Consider the following 18,085-nt stretch of genomic DNA (forward strand, 5'->3'; position numbering starts at 1 on the left):
CGTCAGGCCACTTGGCAGGGAGTGTCCCACGTCACCCCGTACTCAGGAGCCCTGAGGCCTACGCAGGTGACAAACCACCACCTTCAGGGCTTACCCAGCCTTCTAGGGTAGGACAGTGCACATAGTGATGTTTCCTGTGACCACAGGGACCTCCGTCAGCCCTGCCTGACTTGCTCCGAGCCAAGCTGCTTTTCCACAGCTGGATGTGAACTTAATGCGTAACTGCATCCATTGTTTGAACTCATCACTTCCAACTTCTCACAAAATGCGCATAAAACATGGTTACTGCTCTTAAAACTTCTAATGACTTACTTTGGGGTACATTAGCCAGGTTTTCTTTTAAAAGGTGAGGGATGTCTCATTTTGTTAAAGGGAATGAAATCATTATCCTCAGAAAACAAAATGTTACAAGGGATCAAGAGAACGGCCCCAAACTGCATAGCGTTCTGGGAAACAGTCTGCTCTTGGGCTCTGTGGAGACCGGCTCCCTTTGAAATGAGTGGTGGGGGTTTCAGGTTCTCCCAAGGAGACCCCGGGAGTCTCCAAAGACTGGATATAGGAGCATCGTCAGATCCAAAGCAACCAGAGTGAACCAGTATGGCCCCTGCTGGAGTTTTTTCAATCACTGGAATAAGGTCACTGACCCTTGGGAGTTTTCTTCTTTAACTCTGGGAAGCAAAAACATTGTAAATGCTGAAAATATGGAAAGTTCCATCCTGACGCATTTTGCTGGGCTACAGTTCCCGTCCACCTTGGGGACGGTCACACAGTCCTCTGTGCAGGGGAGTGAGGAAGCAGTCCTTGGGTTGTAAAGTGAGAGGAGGTCTTACATTCACTTGACGAACACAAGCATACAGGCCCCTAGAGTCAGCGGAGGGGGTCACCCTGACCATGGCAGGGACACCTGGAGCGTCATCAGAAGGACGTCATGAAGTGCTCTCGGGCAGAGGGCCAGCAGAGCTGTGGGTTAAGACCTCCACCTCCCTGGGCTGTCCCCTCACCTGTCCTGTGTGAGAATTATATTTGTCCCCTGACTCCCAAACCTGGCTTTGCATCGGGGACCTTGTTAAAAATATGGATTTCCAGGGGCGCCTGGGTGGTTCAGTGGGTTAAGCATCCGACTTCAGCCCAGGTCACGATCTCATGGTTGGTGGGTTCGAGCCCCACTTCGGACTCTGTGCTGACAGTTCGGAGCCTGGAGCCTGCTTCTGATTCTGTGTCTCCCTCTCTCTCTCTGCCTCTCCCCTGCTCGTGTGCATGCTCTCTCTCTCTCTCTCAAGAATAAATATTTTAAAAAATCAATATAATGCCAATCTCGAGAATAGTTTTCTTTCAGGCGACTGTGTTTAGCCTAAAAGCAAGCTAGATAGAACTGTTGGTCCTGCTCCTGGTCCATGCCACCAACATCCAAAAGGCATTCCACACTCCTGCCGGCCAGTCGATGACCTCAACAGGGGAACCAGCATCGGGAGGCCCCACACAAGGGTGTCTTCTGCGGCTCCCCTGTGTGCAGGCATCGCCCCCAGGGCTTGTTTGCCAATCACGGGGCCGTGAGAGAAACGCACAGGGTCTGCCATGAGCCACGTCACACTCGAGCGTGGCCTAGGAGTATGATCTAAGGAGACCGGCGGAGCCTTGGCACGTGGAAATGAATGGTCTCCACTGAGGCCGTACACGTAGACGGCTGTTTTAGTTACCTGCGGTTGCCTGATTTGGTAACTCCAAAATCGCCTCGTATTCTGGTTGTCACTTTCTGATACCTAAGTATAGCCAGGAGCCCTTGTATCACTCATAAGGACACGAAGGCCATTTGCTGCGGTTACTCTGGGCACTAATACTGTTTTCCGTGTAGTCAGAGCTCAGTTAGAGCATTTCCTGCCTACGAGACACCTGTGGTCCCAGAATCTGCTCTTCCAGCCCATTCTTGGCTGCCGTCTGGGCTCCCCGAGGCCCTCGGTTCATCCACATCCAACTCCGTGTCTTCTTGGGGGCCAGGAGGCTTGAGAAACCAAGTCGGTGTGTTAGGCAAGCAGTCGCGTTCGGGCAAACGAAATGTGTTTATTGCTGCAAGCAGGGGAAGGCTTTCCCAGAAGTTCGGCTTTTCTGACATATGCCAGGCAGCATCACATCCAGACTGTAAAAAGCGTGGCCTCACATTGGGGTAAAAGCCATCGAGTGGGACGGCCCATGTGCTGCCTATTTTTAGAAGAAGGAGCAGAGTTTGCAGACGTCCTGCTCCTGTGGGTGGGGACAGGGAGATGACCCATTTCTCCTCTGCTGTAAAATGTGACTCATTTCAGGTAAAACTGTACAGCAGCATCTTACGAGTAGAGGTGATGCCTGTGGTGTGTTCTTTCTGAAGACCGTGCATCGTGGAGGCCAGGACCGCCTGGCCTTCTCTTTGGTCCTGACCCACTTCCAGTCCAGCCGCTCGGCGGGCTGAGTGCGGACGGCCCTCCTTTCTGTCCACATCACGCGCCACAGACCAGATTCCGGACTGGACTCCAGACCAGCCCTTAGTTTCTGCAGTTTGGGGTGTTTTTTTTTTTTTTTCATCTCCCTGGCAGACATTTTTAAAAAATATTTGGCTAAGTGTTTTTTTAATAAGGCGTTTTAAAAGTGTCCCCTCTTCCCTCTTCCTTTCTGAAATATTAGTGACCTTATAAATTCATTCGTAAGAATGTTCCACAAGGACTTAGTCGTATCCAACAAGCCCATGAGCTTCAGGCTTCTCTTCTTTTTTTTTCTTTTTCTTTTTTTTTAACATTTATTTATTTTTGAAAGAGACAGAGCATGAATGGGGGAGGGGCAGAGAGAGAGGGAGACACAGAATTCGAAGCAAGCTCCAGGCTCCCAGCACAGAGCCCAATGCAGGGCTCAAACCCACAGACCATGAGATCATGACCTGAGCCAAAGTCGGACACTTAACTGACTGAGCCACCCAGACTCCCCTTAACTTTTTCATGTTTATTATTTTTAAGAGAGAGAGACAGAGCGTGAGCAAGGGAGGGGGAGAGGGAGAGGAGACACAGAATCCGAAGCAGGCTCCAGGCTCCGAGCCGTCCACACAGAGCCTGATGTGGGGCTCAAACTCATGAAGCCTGAGATCATGAGCTGGGCTGAAGTCGGATGCTCAACTGACTGAGCCACCCAGGCGCCCCCAGACTTGTCTTCTTAATGTGTGTCTTTACCAGACTCTTCTCTTCATTTGTATTTAGGTTAATTTTGTCGAGGTAATGTTTTGCATGCAATTTAGTGGATACTGACAGTCGTGTACAGGTACATGTAATTGTGAAGGAAGACAGGTCCATGACCCCCAAAAGTCTCAGTCTCTTCCCTCCCTCTGCCTCCACCCCCGGCCACCACTGCTCTGTTTCCTCTGCCCTAGTTTGGCTTTCTCTGAATGTCCTAAGTCAGATATCAGCATGGCATCCTACCAGCGGGATGGGTGGGATGAGCTTCCCTCACCATTACGCCCCGAGATCCGTCCTCCATGTTGCACACATCAGGTCATTTCCCCCTTCGTGTTGCTAAGTGGTATTCCATTTTACGAATGTACCAGTTCCTACACTCATCAGCCGCTGGACATCCAGGGTTTCAGCTGAAATAAACCAAACCGCTATGAACGTTTACCTACAGGTCTTACGGTAAGTGGATGTTTAACTTTATAAGACACTGCCACACTTTCCCAGAGAGGCTGCCCATTCCGCATCACACCGGCAGCCTCCCCGGCATGGTCCTGGCACGCCGTCCTGCCGGGCGACCCACCCCTGGGAGGCTGTCCTGACCATAGCCCTCCCTGGTGGCAGCAGTGTGGACTGGCTTCCCTCTGGTCGTCTTCTCTGAGGAAGAGTGGGTTCAGATCTCATATCGAGTGTCTCTGTCCTCGATTTCTGGGTGTTCTGTCTGTACTCTGGACAAAAGTCACGTATCAGACATGTGTTCTGGAAATATGCCCCCCCATCTGTAGCTGCTCTTTATTTCTTGATGGTACCTTTAAGATCAAGCCTTCTGGTGTTTTCAACATTTTTCTTTTATGGTTCATGATCTCTGGGGCGCATCTAAGAAACGGTTGCCTAATGCAAAGTCGCTAAGACTCTTCCCTGTGTGCTTTCCTTCAGAAAGTTAGAGTTTTAGCTCCTACACTCGGGTCTGTGACCCTTTTTGACCACACATGTGTACGTGGAGACAGACGAGGGTCACGGTTTATTTCCTTACGTGTGGATGTATTTGCTTTGCATAGATGCTGGTGCTGTGGTCAGTGCCAAATAATTTTGGAGAGCAGGACTTCCAAGGCCAGTATAGTTCTACCTCATATAGGTGGAATCCGTGATTTGGAATGGTAGCCGGGGCAGGGCTGGTGTTCTGTTACACCAAAGAAGCCATAGACAAAGGGTGGCAGACCGACCACGGGCTCTGTCTCGCATGGATCGGGCGGCTGCTCGTTACTGCTGATTGTTATCGTACAGGTTCTGTCCTGTTCCGATGCCTCCACGTTATCATGAGCTCAGAAAATGGTACAGACTCACCTGGCCAGGGCCATCAAAAAACTCGCTCACCCTAAGAATGGCGGCGAAGTCTGAGTTGTAGCTGAAGGAATTGTTTTCTCGGATCCTAAAAGGTAGCCCTGCCCAGCTTCTAGGCCATTTGACGTATTTTCTAATGAGCTGGGACCTGGGCTGGAATCCCCAGAGGGTCACCGAGAAGGGCAGCATCGGAAGGGCCGGGAAGGCCTGGAACGCACCGCCAGCAGCCGAGGAAGGGAGGGCCCCCCCAGGGGACGGGAGAGGATATGGGGCGTCTGCTGGGGCCCGCTGCCCATAAAAGGCAAGACAGGAAGAGTCAACTTCAGAAAGAGAAGGGATTTCCTACTATTCGCATGTTGGCCAGTAAGTGAAAAGCTTATTCTTATTCGAGCAGGAAAATACTGTACTGTAAATTAAAAATCCTGATGTGCAGTGAAGCAGGGTTTTATCCTTGGAAACATTTCTCTTTATCCTTCTCTGATAAAGGAAGCTATTTTTTTTTCCTTCCTCCCCACAGAGAGCTGTAAGGTTAACAAGCTGCGGATGGAAACCCCCTTGGGGCCGCGTGTGAGGCCACGCTTCTCGGGCCCCACTTCATGATCAGCGCCCCACCTTCGCGTCCGCGTCCGCAGGCCCGGAGTCACCCCCGCGTGCACACAGCTGGTTATATTCTGCCCTTTTCTCAGAAGTGAAAATTCCAAGTTCAGGAAAGCTTAGTAAGAGTCTCAGGCCTTGAAGTGCATTCTGGCCGCAGCCGCGGTATTTGAGCAATGTGTATTCAAGTCTGGACACATTCTATCCACCTTTTCAGACTTCAGCTTCCACCACCGACCCTGGATCCCACACGGGCTCCAGGAGTGATTTCAAGAAGGAGACATGATGAGCAACCTTCCGTCCTCACAGGGAGCAAAGTTGGTTCTGGCCTGTTGCAGATCCCACTGAAGCCTAAGACCCAGAAAAGTTCATTAGAAATAGTACTTAACAAACGTAAATATTAGATCTTCCTCTGCCTGATGTAGTAAACACTCAACTGTTCTTCTAAGACCCAACTTCATTTTTTATTAAATGAGATTTTTATTAAAAGATACCTGCTTCTGTAAGAACGTCACAGGGGGAGGGGTGTTGAGCAGTAAGCCTCCCGGGCTACTGTACAAAGAAACCCCCCGGGGAGGGTGGTCACTGAAGCTCCAGGAGGGTCCGGGCCAAGCCTGGGACTCTGCATTTCTCTCAAGCTCCCAGGTGGAGCTGGTTCAGGTCGAGGACCTCACTCGGAGCAGCAATGATGTAATGGAACACGGAAGCTTCAGAACCAGCCCACTCCCCAACCCAACTTCACGATACTGGGCTCCTTCCAGAGCCCCCACTGTCTCCTCTCAAGTGGGGGTGACAATTGTCACGTGTTTGGCATGGGGGTAAAATAAGATAAACCGTTTTTTCAAACCAAGACGGGGGCGCCTGGGCGGCTCAGTCAGTTGAGCGTCAGACTTCAGCTCAGCTCATGATCTCCTGCTTCGTGAGTTCGAGCCCATGTCGGGCTCATGGCTGTTGGTGCAGAGCCCGCTTCAGATCTTCTGTCCCCCTCTCTCTGTCCCACCCCGTCTTGCACTCTCTCAAAAATAGAAACGTTTTTAAAGACTTTTAAAAATAAAACCTATAACAGGCACTTCATCCCAGAAGATACGCGATTTAATGATGCTTTTTCCTTTGTCCTGTCTCCCAGCGAGTAACACGTAGATCTGAATCAGATCGCCTGGAGGGACGGGGGTCACAGCACATGGTCCCTCCACTCCTTTCACAGCGTCTGCTGGCTTTTAAGAAATGTTTCTCAGGAATGCTTTTGTCAAGTGCGCCGCAAGACTCTCAGGAGCCCTTGAGGTTTATGCAAAGATATTCAAACTAGACGTCTCCTTCTGGGGTAATTTTTATTTTTAACGTCACTTAGAACAAAAGGAAGGGAAGAGATGGAAATAGGTTTTCCGACCGTGACTTTCCCACTAAGGGTGGAAGTTGGTGATAATTAGCACAGAGGAAGCTCCTTTTCATTAGCTGATCATTCCAACTGCTCTTGCAGACACACTGGATGCCCTGGCCGGCAGGATATCCTCGGGGAAATCTCAGGCCTGATGACTAAAACATTCAGAGCAAGGTCCTTGACCTTGACGTCAATGTCCACTTCGCCTCAGCAGCACAGCGTTTGCACTGTGGGCAAGAGCGAGGGTCCAGTCCTTGGGGACGAAGGTCTGATTCAGATTTTCTCCAGACTCTTCCTGGCCCTTCCCCAGGGCGGAAGCTGGATGGAATCTGTGAAATGTCCCATCTGTCAGAAGCTCAAGATAAACTCCTCAGAATGTCACCATCCTCACACCCACCACGATGGCTAGAACTTCTAAGAAAGGGAAAAGAGCGAGTGCTAGCAAGGGTGTGGAGAAATCTGGAACCCTCACAAACTGCTGCTGGGAATGGACGTGATGCAGCCACTGTGGGAAGCAGTCTGGCAGTTCCTGAAAAAGTTAGACAATTGCCAGAAGGCACAGCCATTCCGTTCCGAAGTCTGTACCCAGAAGAATCGAAAACAGGCACTCACACAGGTAATTGTACGTGCACGTCCACAGTAGCACGAGCCACAGTGGCCCTAAGGTGGGAACCCCGTAAATGCCCATGAATGGATGAAATGGACAAATTGTGGTCTCTCCATACAATGAGTATGATTCAGCCGTGGAAGTGAATGGGGTACTGCAGGTGCTACCCCATGGGAGAACCTCAGAAATTCTATGGTAAGTGGAAGAAGCCAGGCACAAAAGGTCACGTATCATACATATGACTCCATATATGTGAAATACCCAGAATGGATAGATCCCATAGACACGGAGAGCAAACAGCAAATGTAGGGGCAGTAAGGAGTGTCTGCTCAGTGGGTACGGGGTTTCCGTTTGGAGTGATGGGAATGTTCTAGACCTAGATAGAACTGGTGGGTAGAGAACACTGTGAATGTGCTAGAAGCCCCTTTAAAGGGTCTGTGTTATGTTACGGGAATTTCACGGTGATCGCACGCCTCAGAAGAGGAAAGGCTCATTCCAAAAGCCAGACTTCCCATCCAAGAAACAAAGGCTGAAAAGAAGTTTACTGACAATGGCAGGAAAGTGAGTACATGATGTCGCTATCACTTTTCCCATCAAAGGGAACCAGGGAGAGGTTACTGAAGGCACGACAAGAATGTGGTTTCTCATGATGAAGACACACATGTTCTGCTGTGGTTAACAGTAGGTGCCGCTCCTAGTTGGAGGCGTGCAGTGAGCCCCCCAGATGGGGATGAACTTTGTAGACGGTAAAAGTGACAGTGTTACTGAAGAACATTTTACGCCCAAAAGGACGCCCGCTGTGCGAGCCTCACCATGACTGGGGGCATTCGAGGGCTTGGGGCATACCGCATAATCACAAGAAGGTGGTATTCTAACAGTGCCAACAAAACAAAAACGATTACGACTGGAGAAGATCCGTAAAAATCAGAATCAAAGCACGTTTTGTCCCCACACTTCCAGCAAATGTAGCATGTGGAAGGCCCTGAGCGCTAGCCTAGGGTGAGCCTGGGGTTCGTGTGTTCATGGTCAGGGCTACCCACCTTCCAACACAACCCTCCTCAACGAGGGGGAGACAAGAAAGTGGCGATAGCCCCCTTTTACCGCGTTGTTCAAAGACACGGAATACCCTGGCTTCACCACTGCCTGCGATGCTTGCACTCAGACAGAGTATCTGGTGAGTTCCGCCTTGACCGGACCCCCCGGAACACGAGGAGGGTAGAGCCAGAAAACCCATCATCTCCAGAACTGACCTGGCCCAGAGGGAGCCCTAAGGGGGCATCCCAAAACACCCTTTGTTGGAGGAGGCAGGGGTCCCGAGCTTCGGGGCAGGTCTCATCCATCGACTCGATCTTAACCTCCATCCGTATCTTCCGCCTCAGAGAAATTCTGACCGCTTCCCCCGCACCTGGGCCCCACGTCCACAGGCATCAGCAGTGTTGGGAGGTGAGGCCCCCACACCCCCCGGCCAGGTGAATAATCGCCCGTGGCGTGGATGGACCCCATTTTGTATACTCACCGTCTCCCAGGGAACGCCGTGCATCTGCCCTTTGGCTGCTGGGGAAGATGCTACAGCGAACACAGTCGTCCAAGCACCTGTTGGGTCTCCACTCCCAGCGATTTTGAGGATTCTCTCCGAAGTGGGTTGCTGGATGGAATGGCAATTCTCTATTTAATTTTTGAGGACCCACCATCCTGTTCCACGTCGGCCGTGCCGTTTTACGTCCCCACGCGCAGAGCCGAGGGCTCTGATTTCTCCATGTGCTCACCAGCACATCATTTTGTCTTTTTTTTAAATAATGGCCACTCATGTCCGATGGCCACGGGCGTGGATTGTTACAGGCTTCAGACACCTTTAATGTTTCTCTGTGTGTGTGTGTGTTTCTTCTGTAGACGGAAGATTATCTGATCACTTAAACATCTGGGGATCATTTTGATACCTGAGTGCCATATACATTTCCATCCTGTTACAGGCATTATACTGAGTAGAGATAAAATATTGGAAATTTGTTTGGAATTTTCTTGTTAACTGAGAACACATTTTTTATTTAAAAAAAAAAAAGCCAGGTAAGGGGTGCCTGTGTGGCTCAGTCAGTTAAGAGTCCGACTTCGGCTCAGGTCATGATCTCACGGTCTGTGGGTTCGATCCCCGCGTCGGGCTCTGTGCAGACAGCTGGGAGCCGGGAGCCTGCTTCAGATTCTGTGTCTCCCTCTCTCTCTGACCTTCCCCTGCTCATGCTCTCTCACTCTCTCTCTCTCAAAAATAAATAAATAAACATTAAAATCTTTTTTAAAAAGCCAACTAAGCTGATTCTTTCATCCCAACCTAATGCCAGCATTTCCCGGTAACGCGACATTAGTGATCTAGGATGATATTTTTTTCTCACGTTTAACATGGTTCTTTTCTTTTAACACCCTAGGCCTTCCTTCTTAGCCAGAAGTCACTCTGTGGCAATTGTGGCAGGAGATAGAACTGTCTACATGTGACGTTACCTGGACATCATAGCTCTTTGAGAATGAAAAGCGTCGTTTCAAAAGCAGCACGCTGGAAAATGCTCGTCTGTTGTTATTAACCGTGATTAAACTCTGTTGTTTCTGCAGGGCCAGCCAGGGCCAGTGGGCCCCCAGGGGTACACCGGGCCCCCAGGCCTGCAGGGATTCCCAGGACTGCAGGGCCGCAAAGGTGACAAGGGCGAGAGGGGGTCACCGGGGATCACAGGACCGAAAGGAGATGTGGTATGATGACTTCTCATGTTCCCTCCACTTTTGCGACGGGCAGTGGGTGTCCCGGCCCACAGTGAGCTTGTCTGCCTTCCTTACAGGGAGCAAGAGGCGTTTCCGGATTCCCTGGTGCCGACGGAATTCCCGTAAGTGTTTTGTAAGATTTTGTAGCATTTTAAAACACCGAACACGTGCTAAGCAAGCTCCTGACTTACAGAAGCATTTCTACCTAGGCCTCCTGTTTGGTTTACACAATGAAGTAGGGCTCTCAGTGCATCCTTTTTCCCCTGGAGTCCTCTCAAATATGGCACAGATTGGTTCCTTTGTAAATGTTCTTCTGCACTTGACTTCGGAACCGAAGCCGGTTTTCGGCGAAAACCGGACCTGGTTTTGTAATGGAAGGCTAGCACGTTAGATATGCTCAATCAGAATGCGGCTTGACATTTTGTTGGAACCGTAAAGCGACCTGAACATAAAGGGGCACGGCCGAGATGGTGGGTGGGAGGACGCCCTCTGCTGGACGTTGGTGATGCTTCCCCAGTTCTCTAGTGAACCATGCATAAGTGAGAAGAAAAGACAGGGTTTGTCCATGAGAAAATCTCAAAATGCAATAAAATGTGTTTTTCTAACCTAGTTTACTTTACTTCTTGTGGCATAAAAAAAAATAAATAAACACAGCGGCCTGTCTCTCAACCTCTTTCACAAGGATCCGTGAGCAGATTCCCAGGGTCTGCCTCCTACAGATCCCAGCCGCGGGGACAGATGTGTTTATGACACATGCTTTCGCCTGCTGCTGAGGTTTGAGGACATCTGCTTCAGGAACCTCCCTCGTGTGCACACACCCGAGCCCTTACCCCACATGCCCACACCCCCTGCCCCTGTGTTAGCACGCACATCTACACGCGTGTGCACACGTAACAGATGCATTCCCGGGGCTGTGGAAGCAGGACAGCCGCCTTGTAGGAGGGAACACAGAAGAGCCATCACAGAGAGGCTGTGCATCACAGAGAGGAGGTTCTTCAGAATGCCGGCTGCACATCCAGGAGGCTGTGCAGCGGTACAGGAAGGCGGTCAGGGCTACAGACAGGCCACACGCAGACCTGAGGCCCGCGTGACGGTGACCTGACCCGGAGCGTCCCCTGGACGGGGGCTCACACGCACCAGTTAGGACACACAGCTGTGTGAACAAGTAAGGTAGTCACTTCCCCATTAGTCAGAGTCAAAGAATCCGTAGATTTTCAGGGGTAAACAAATAATGATAGCATTTTCCTACCAACCGCCTGCAACGAAACCACCTATTCTTAAACCGCTTTCTTGAGCTCTTTGGGCCACCTTGTTGGTTTTGTCTTCTGGAAGTCGAAATCTGAGTTTAAAAGGAGGGATGTGGAAAAACAGTATAGCTGCTCTGAGTCATATTTGGTTTTTCCACTGTATGCCCATTTACTCTGAGGAGGAAATAGTTCACAAGTTGGAGAGGCAGTATCTTCACATGAGAGAGTGGTCACAGTAAGCAGGTAACCGAGCGGTTTCCGCAGAATCTCCGTGCTGCTGACAATGGCCTCGCCCGCTGACCACAGGACTCTGGAACTGCACATACATGGACCCATGTGCCATCTGCCCCCGGGCTAATTTTAGCCACTTAGGAGCCATATATAAAATGTGATGTGCAGTCAGATCTTAAGAGCCATGTCCAGTTAGATGTTGAACATGAGACGGGCGGTTGGTTCAAGGTAATTGCACTTTTTCTTTGAAGAACAGTCTCCAACTAACGTCTGACTGACACGCCATGTCACATGACTTAGATCAGTTCCAAGGGAGCAAGAAAGGCCCACAGGAGACAGATCACTCCGGAGAGGAGTGAAGAACTCGAGTTACGAAAAGCATCACGGAAGACCGCACAGATCGTGAGCAGTGCACCCACCGGGCTTGTTTTCTCAGGCTGAATTTGAAGGATCAGCTTTCAGAGACCCCTAAAAAAAGGCCTGTAGTTGGCCACTACCAAGGCAGCTGGCTGCACTCTCAGCTGAAGAGATGGATGGTACCCTGTGATTTCCAGGGCAGCGGGGATTTCTCTCGTCTACCGGGGGATTGGCTGTTGGATCTGTGCTTGTCTGAGGGTCCCAGTTAAAGCAGCGGCTTTGAGTGTCTAAAGGAGAGTGATGAGAGGTAGACAACGAAATTAAAATGCAGCTCTTCTCGTTGTGTTTCTTAATATCGTTCAGGGTCCAGGCACTCTATGTAGGATTCGTTCATTTCTCTTGAAATGTCCCAAATTTCTCAAAGTAAGTGTAAAAGGCATCCTAATGGGGCCTCAAAAAATCCACTCTGGAATGTATGCTTGGTCCATTGTCAGCAAAAGCAAAATTTTAGAGAGATTAAGAAGATGGCATATATCTAAACACATGCCGTGGGAGGAAACAGCAAAATAGGCCGTGGTCTCGTAGTACGTAAGCGGCAGGCAGGTTATTAACTCAGCCTGACTCCCTAGCTATTCAAAAGACATTTGGTCATGCTGCCTTCCCTCCCCTCCCCCACCCCAACATCTCTGAACATCAGATGTTGCTTTTATTGGCTTTATTCGAAAGCAAATAAGAGGAAATCAGTTCTTCTACATACGGCGAAGTCATGGATGAAATCCCATCGGGGGGTAGGGGGAGTGTGAATCTCTTTCCTGTGTAGGATGTGAGTCTGTCAACTCACCCTCTACAGTTCACTTGGGCACAAAAGATGGGGCCCCTTGTTGTCCTTGAAAGACCTAGCCGCTTCCAGAGTGCCTTCTAGAAGTTTTAAATCTACCGTGACCCGTCCCTGCTGACACAGACCTCCCGATAGACCGGCGGTAATGGACTTCTTTACCCAGCCCATGGCAAACAGAACTTCGTCCTGAAGGCCTTTCTCCTGCTCAGAACCGAACCTGTGTGCCTCCATTTACTTAATCTTTCATTCACCTACCTGCTGGTTTTGAGTTCTCTTTGCCCTTGGGTTCATGCAGGGTGGGAAGATTTAGAAGTGTTTTATCACGCTCTCATGAGAACGCCAGACCGTGTGCTAGAAGGCTCACCTACTCTTCTCTCCCAGGGACACCCGGGGCAAGGTGGGCCCAGAGGACCACCTGGTCACGATGGCTGCAACGGGACAAGAGGAGACGTGGGCCGCCAGGGACCCGTAGGCCCCGGGGGGTTCGCTGGCCCTCCTGTGAGTATCAGGGCAGCGGGTGCGGCTGGGGTGGTGAACTCCAGGAGCTGGGGGGCTGGCCCTTGTCCGCAGACGGGTGGAGGATGTGTGGTGTGCCTTTCACGGGCCCATCCAGAAGGCCCTTTTAGAAATTGTGTCAGAGAGACTTTCCAAGGAGGGCGGGTTGGCTCCTGTGGACCCCTCGGCCGGGGCGGGTGTGCTCAGCCCGGCTCCTGCACCCCCAGGCAGGTGCTCCCCTGTCCCTAGGCAGCGGTCAGGATGCACACGTTCCTGCAGACATCTCGGCATGATTTTCCTGCGTCCAGAGAACTTCATTTTCCAAATTTATTCTGTAAACAAGATAGAAAATAATCCGTGTGGTTCGTATCATGCAGTTTTACCTGTGTCCTTGCATTTCCCCCCATGCTACAATTCAAGTAACAGGGAAGAATTGGGCAAGAGCAAAAACAAAATCAAAAGGCTTAATTAGAGCTTGACAGGATGCCGTTAGCCCCCGTCTTGTTAGATTCTAAACTCCTCTGTGACACGGAAACAGCCCCTGCAGGTGGAAGTGTGCTTTTTTTTTCTTTTTAATGGAAAACTTCCATGTATTCATCTGTTTTGTAGACTCAGTTTTCAGGTCTTTGCAAAGAATCTTGAAGTGTTTTCCATTTCTGTATGGCTGCCTTCTTGCCATCAAAATATTGCAAAGTCAGGGTTTTGCCAACATCTTATTTGGTAAAACTCTTTATTTAAGAAAACATTTCTAAGACTGGGGAAGAATATTCACACGTTCCTCCCCGCGTGTTTCCCCCTGAAGTTCGTGGATTTCTCTTATTCTCACTTCTCCTCCCCAGTCCTCTCCCTGGGTTGTCTTTTATGTGTGGGTCACCTTGTCAACGAGGACCATCACTTTCCAGTCTGCTGTAATGTCATGAAACTATCATTATCAATAAATATAACCATCCCTTTAAAATACTGATTTTATATGGGCGCCTGGGTGGCTCAGTTGGTTAAGCGTCAGACTTCGGCTCAGGTCCTGATCTCACAGCTTGGGAGTTCGAGCCCCATGTCCGGCTCTGTGCTGACGGCTCAGAGCCTGGATCCTGCTTGGGATTCTGTCTGTGTGTGTGTGTGTCTCCCTCTGCCCCTCCCCCTCTCACACTCTGTCTCTCCATGTGTCTTAAGACAAAGTTTTAAAAAGAAAAATTTTTTAATACTGATTTTATACACAGGCATTGAAAGACATTCATCCACATACAATGTGCACACGTACTGAGTGTATTTGTCACAATTCCACTTTTACAGAATGACCCAGCATCTTTCCCAAAAATGGTGCTTCAGAACATATGTGTTAATATCTTTAGCACCCTAATGCCCAAGAAAAGACAAAGTGTATTATTACGAAGAGAAACAACATGTTGGCATCCTGAAGGATTCCTTTACTGAGCATCCTTTTGGGTTTTTGTAAATAACCTAAGTCCTTTAAAATGTTTCCATTTTAACTTTGAAGGAAGATACTATTGGGTAAATACGAAAGTCTCATCTTTGTGGCTGAATGTAGGACTGGTGTTCAGAATAACCCAAATAAGCCATAAGGACCACTGACATTGCCCATAACAGACAATGTCTAATCACCCACATGGCTAGCACTGCACTGAGTGTTCACGGACCTTTCTGTGTTTTCTGTCTTCCACGTCCTGTCTACCATAGGGGCCCCAAGGACCCAAGGGGCAGAAAGGTGAGCCGTACGCGCTTTCCAGTGTGGACCGCGACAAATACAGGGTATGTTCGCTAGAGGTGGGACTCGTGCCTGAGCTATCAGGGTAATTCCTAATTAATAACGAAACTTCCCTAGTATGGCTGAGCTATAAGCAAGTGCCTCTGGGGTGGTAGAACAGCCCAGCACCATGAAGACTCTAAAAACCTTCGATTTCTATCCTGGGGCACCTGGGGGGCTCAGTCAATTAAGCATCCAACTCTCTCAGGTCACGATCTCACCGTTCGTGGGATCAAACCCCAGGTAGGGCTCTGTGTTGACAGTGTGGAGCCTGATTGGGATTCTGTCTCTCTCTCTCTCTCAAAATAAGTAAACTTAAAAAAAATCATTGATTTCCCATCGGGGTGACATTTACCTGTGGGTGCACACCTTTCCAGTCTGTATTCACAATGCCCCAGATAAAGGGTAGCATTACCAAGCCCCTGGCGGGGCTGATATATTTTCCAAATTTGTTTCCAAAGTTGTGATAAAATGTAACTAAATCTAAAGACACTTAAAAACCAGAACTCTTGGGGCGCCTGGGTGGCTCAGTCGGTTAAGCGTCCGACTTCAGCTCAGGTCACGATCTCACCGTCCGGGAGTTCGAGCCCCGCGTCGGGCTCTGTGCTGACTGCTCAGAGCCTGGAGCCTGTTTCAGATTCTGTGTCTCCCTCTCTCTCTGACCCTCCCCCATTGATGCTCTGTCTGTCTCTGTCTCAAAAATAAATAAACGTTAAAAAAAAATTAAAAAATAAATAAATAAAAAACAGAACTCTTAAAATTATTTTCTCTCAACTAGGGTGAACCTGGGGAGCCTGGATTGGTCGGTTTCCAGGTAAGGTCTATTTTCATTAGAGAATGTTCCAAGCAGAATGTCAAGAACTCAGGACTGCACATACCGGTGTCCCTCTCCTAACAGCCTTCCTTTTTGCCTGTATGCAGGGGCCTCCCGGCCGCCACGGGCCTGTGGGACAGATGGGTCCAGTTGGAGCTCCAGGAAGACCAGTAAGTGGCAGGTGCCCGGCTCATTCTCAGGGGGCCATCAGGGTGTCCCCTAGACACACGGCTTCTTCAGTTGTTGATGGATGTGGAAGCGTCACGATACATCTCGGATGCTTGTGGTCATGATGGAGACTGTCGAGACAAAACAGGTCCTCTCTCACATGCGTTTTGCTGCTGTTAAGGTTGAGGAATGAGGACTTGAAATTTGAGGGCACTAGATCACCACCAAGCATGTCCAGTGTGGAGATGGTGCTGGCTGGGCCCCCTTCCAGTCGAGACGAGCTCTCTCGGCCCCACACCCAGCCAGCTGATGGCGGGGTGGGGGGGGCGCAGGGGAGGGGCTGTCACCCCTGGGCCAAGCACATCAAAGTCTGACAGGTGGATAAGAAGAAATGGTCTCTGCCTGGGCGTGGCCATCATGACAGCTGTACCACACCTGGGCGTGGCCATCGTCACAGGTGTGCCACACCTGGGAGTGGCCATCATTGCCAGTGAGATGTTACACATCAGTTAGCAAAATGGCCCCAGTGGCCGCCTGAAGGGGTTCCCGGCCCGTGCAAGTCAACGGACAGAGTGAGTGGCACCCGCACAACACGGGGGTGAAGGAGGGCTTGCTGCAGGGAGGGAGAGGATGAGAAAACAGAGGTGCTGGTGCCCATGAAGCCCCCCAGACCACTTCCCCCATCGCCCACCGGCCCGGCACAAAACCACCCCCACTGGGTGTCTGCCCCTCGTTCCCTGGAAGTTTAGCATCAAGACAAATGGGCCTTGAACAACATTGGGGGAGGTCCGGGTCCAGGTGAGAGAGACCTTGTCACAGAAAACCGGAGAAGCGAGGATCGCGCAATGCCAGGTTCTTTGCTCCCCCGCCGCGTACAGCTGTTGGCCCGCCCACGGTACACACGCCACATGGGCAGGGGTTGGTCTTTAAATACACAGTTCAGGGAAATCTGAAGCAGGGGCCTGTCCCCGCCGTGTCCTGAGCTGATCTGACGGCTTCAGGTTCTTCTACAGGCCATTAGAATCGCCCACGCTTCCTTGTGCTTAAACGCTAACCGCCCGTCTCGTGCGTGTTTAACATCTCATCCTAAGTGTGGCGTTGACACTGAACACTTTGCAGAAAGACCATGGTGTTTGCAGATGGACTTTCAACCCTGCAGTTAGGACCCGCAGGTTAATTCTGCCCGTGAACATTTGCTGACCCCTCCAGCAAAACATGCTAGGAGGTCAGGGGAGGCAGTGTCCACGGTGACAGGGCCTGGGACCTTGCGGGGGGTCCGAGCAGGCAGGAGTTAGGACCCGGGTGAAGTCAAAAGTCTGAACTCAGAAGAGCAAACCCAGAACAGCTGTAGGTGGACAGCTGGCAAATTCTGAGAGGCAGGCCCGCCCCTGGTCCTCTGCCCTCCAGCCCGTCCTCCCCACCGAGGCAGGTAGACCGGAAACCTCTCTACATACTACACGGTGTTCTAAATATACACAGAATGGCTTTCCCAGAGCTTTCCAGCAGAAGTTATCTGGGTCCTGGGATAAAGAAAACAGTTTACAGATTTCTTTGTATTTGTGCAGGGCCCGCCTGGACCGCCTGGACCTAAAGGACAGCCGGTAAGTCGGTGATGGGGGCGGGGTGGCTTACACACTTGTGTGCACTTTTCCTGACCATAGGACTACTTGGTTGACAACGACGTATCGTTTATTTCGTGATGAAAATGATTCTGTAGGTTTTTAAGACCAAAAAAATCACATCCCACTGCCGTCGTGTGGAAATCACACTGATGAATGTTTGATTAGCAATGTAGACGCAAGACCAGCTCGTGTGTATCCGAATGTGTCAGTGCACCAGAGGGGACAAAATGTGGCTGTGTTTGTGCGGGGTGGGGAGCCAGCATCATTCCTGCCCAGATGTAACCAAGCTCTTTGTGCCGGAGGGTGACACCAGCCCCCAGGGAGCTAGTCTGTGATTTTCAAGTCAGGCTTGAGCCCAAGGCCATACTGTTCCCACCCAAGAAAGATGATTAAATTGGATGAAGTACAAGAAAGGAGGTGGCTTGTCAGAACCTATAGACGGAACTAGGGTTCAGTGTCAACGGGGAAAGTTGGATAAATGTCTAAGACCAAGAGCAGGCAGGTGGGGAAGGGGATGGGTGATCAGAAATTCTGGGCTGCAGCTGCCAGTGTGCAAGGACCATCCCGTGGCCTGCGCGTGGCCGGGGACATCCCCAAGCCTGCATGTTCCCATGTCTGCTCTACGGAAACCTCATCTCTTTGGCCTCGGGGGGACCTCAGCATCCACCGTCCCCCTCCTCTGCTCCCATCACCTCTGACCTGGC

The 18,085-nt window shown here is 50.5% G+C and overlaps 1 protein-coding gene across 2 annotated transcripts in view; it reads left to right on the forward strand.

Annotated features, from left to right (window-relative positions):
- Positions 1 to 18,085, forward strand: part of COL4A2 (collagen type IV alpha 2 chain) — a 172,749-nt gene that overhangs the window by 91,580 nt on the left and 63,084 nt on the right. For both annotated transcript variants that reach the window (XM_053217819.1, XM_027065217.2), the window contains exons 5-11: positions 9,704 to 9,838; positions 9,925 to 9,969; positions 12,902 to 13,018; positions 14,711 to 14,782; positions 15,556 to 15,591; positions 15,699 to 15,761; positions 17,325 to 17,360. In XM_053217819.1, the coding sequence (XP_053073794.1) occupies positions 9,704 to 9,838; positions 9,925 to 9,969; positions 12,902 to 13,018; positions 14,711 to 14,782; positions 15,556 to 15,591; positions 15,699 to 15,761; positions 17,325 to 17,360 (504 nt within the window). The remainder of the gene's footprint in view (positions 1 to 9,703; positions 9,839 to 9,924; positions 9,970 to 12,901; positions 13,019 to 14,710; positions 14,783 to 15,555; positions 15,592 to 15,698; positions 15,762 to 17,324; positions 17,361 to 18,085) is intronic.

This window comes from Acinonyx jubatus, chromosome A1 (assembly GCF_027475565.1).
Source record: "Acinonyx jubatus isolate Ajub_Pintada_27869175 chromosome A1, VMU_Ajub_asm_v1.0, whole genome shotgun sequence".
NCBI lineage: Eukaryota > Metazoa > Chordata > Mammalia > Carnivora > Felidae > Acinonyx > Acinonyx jubatus.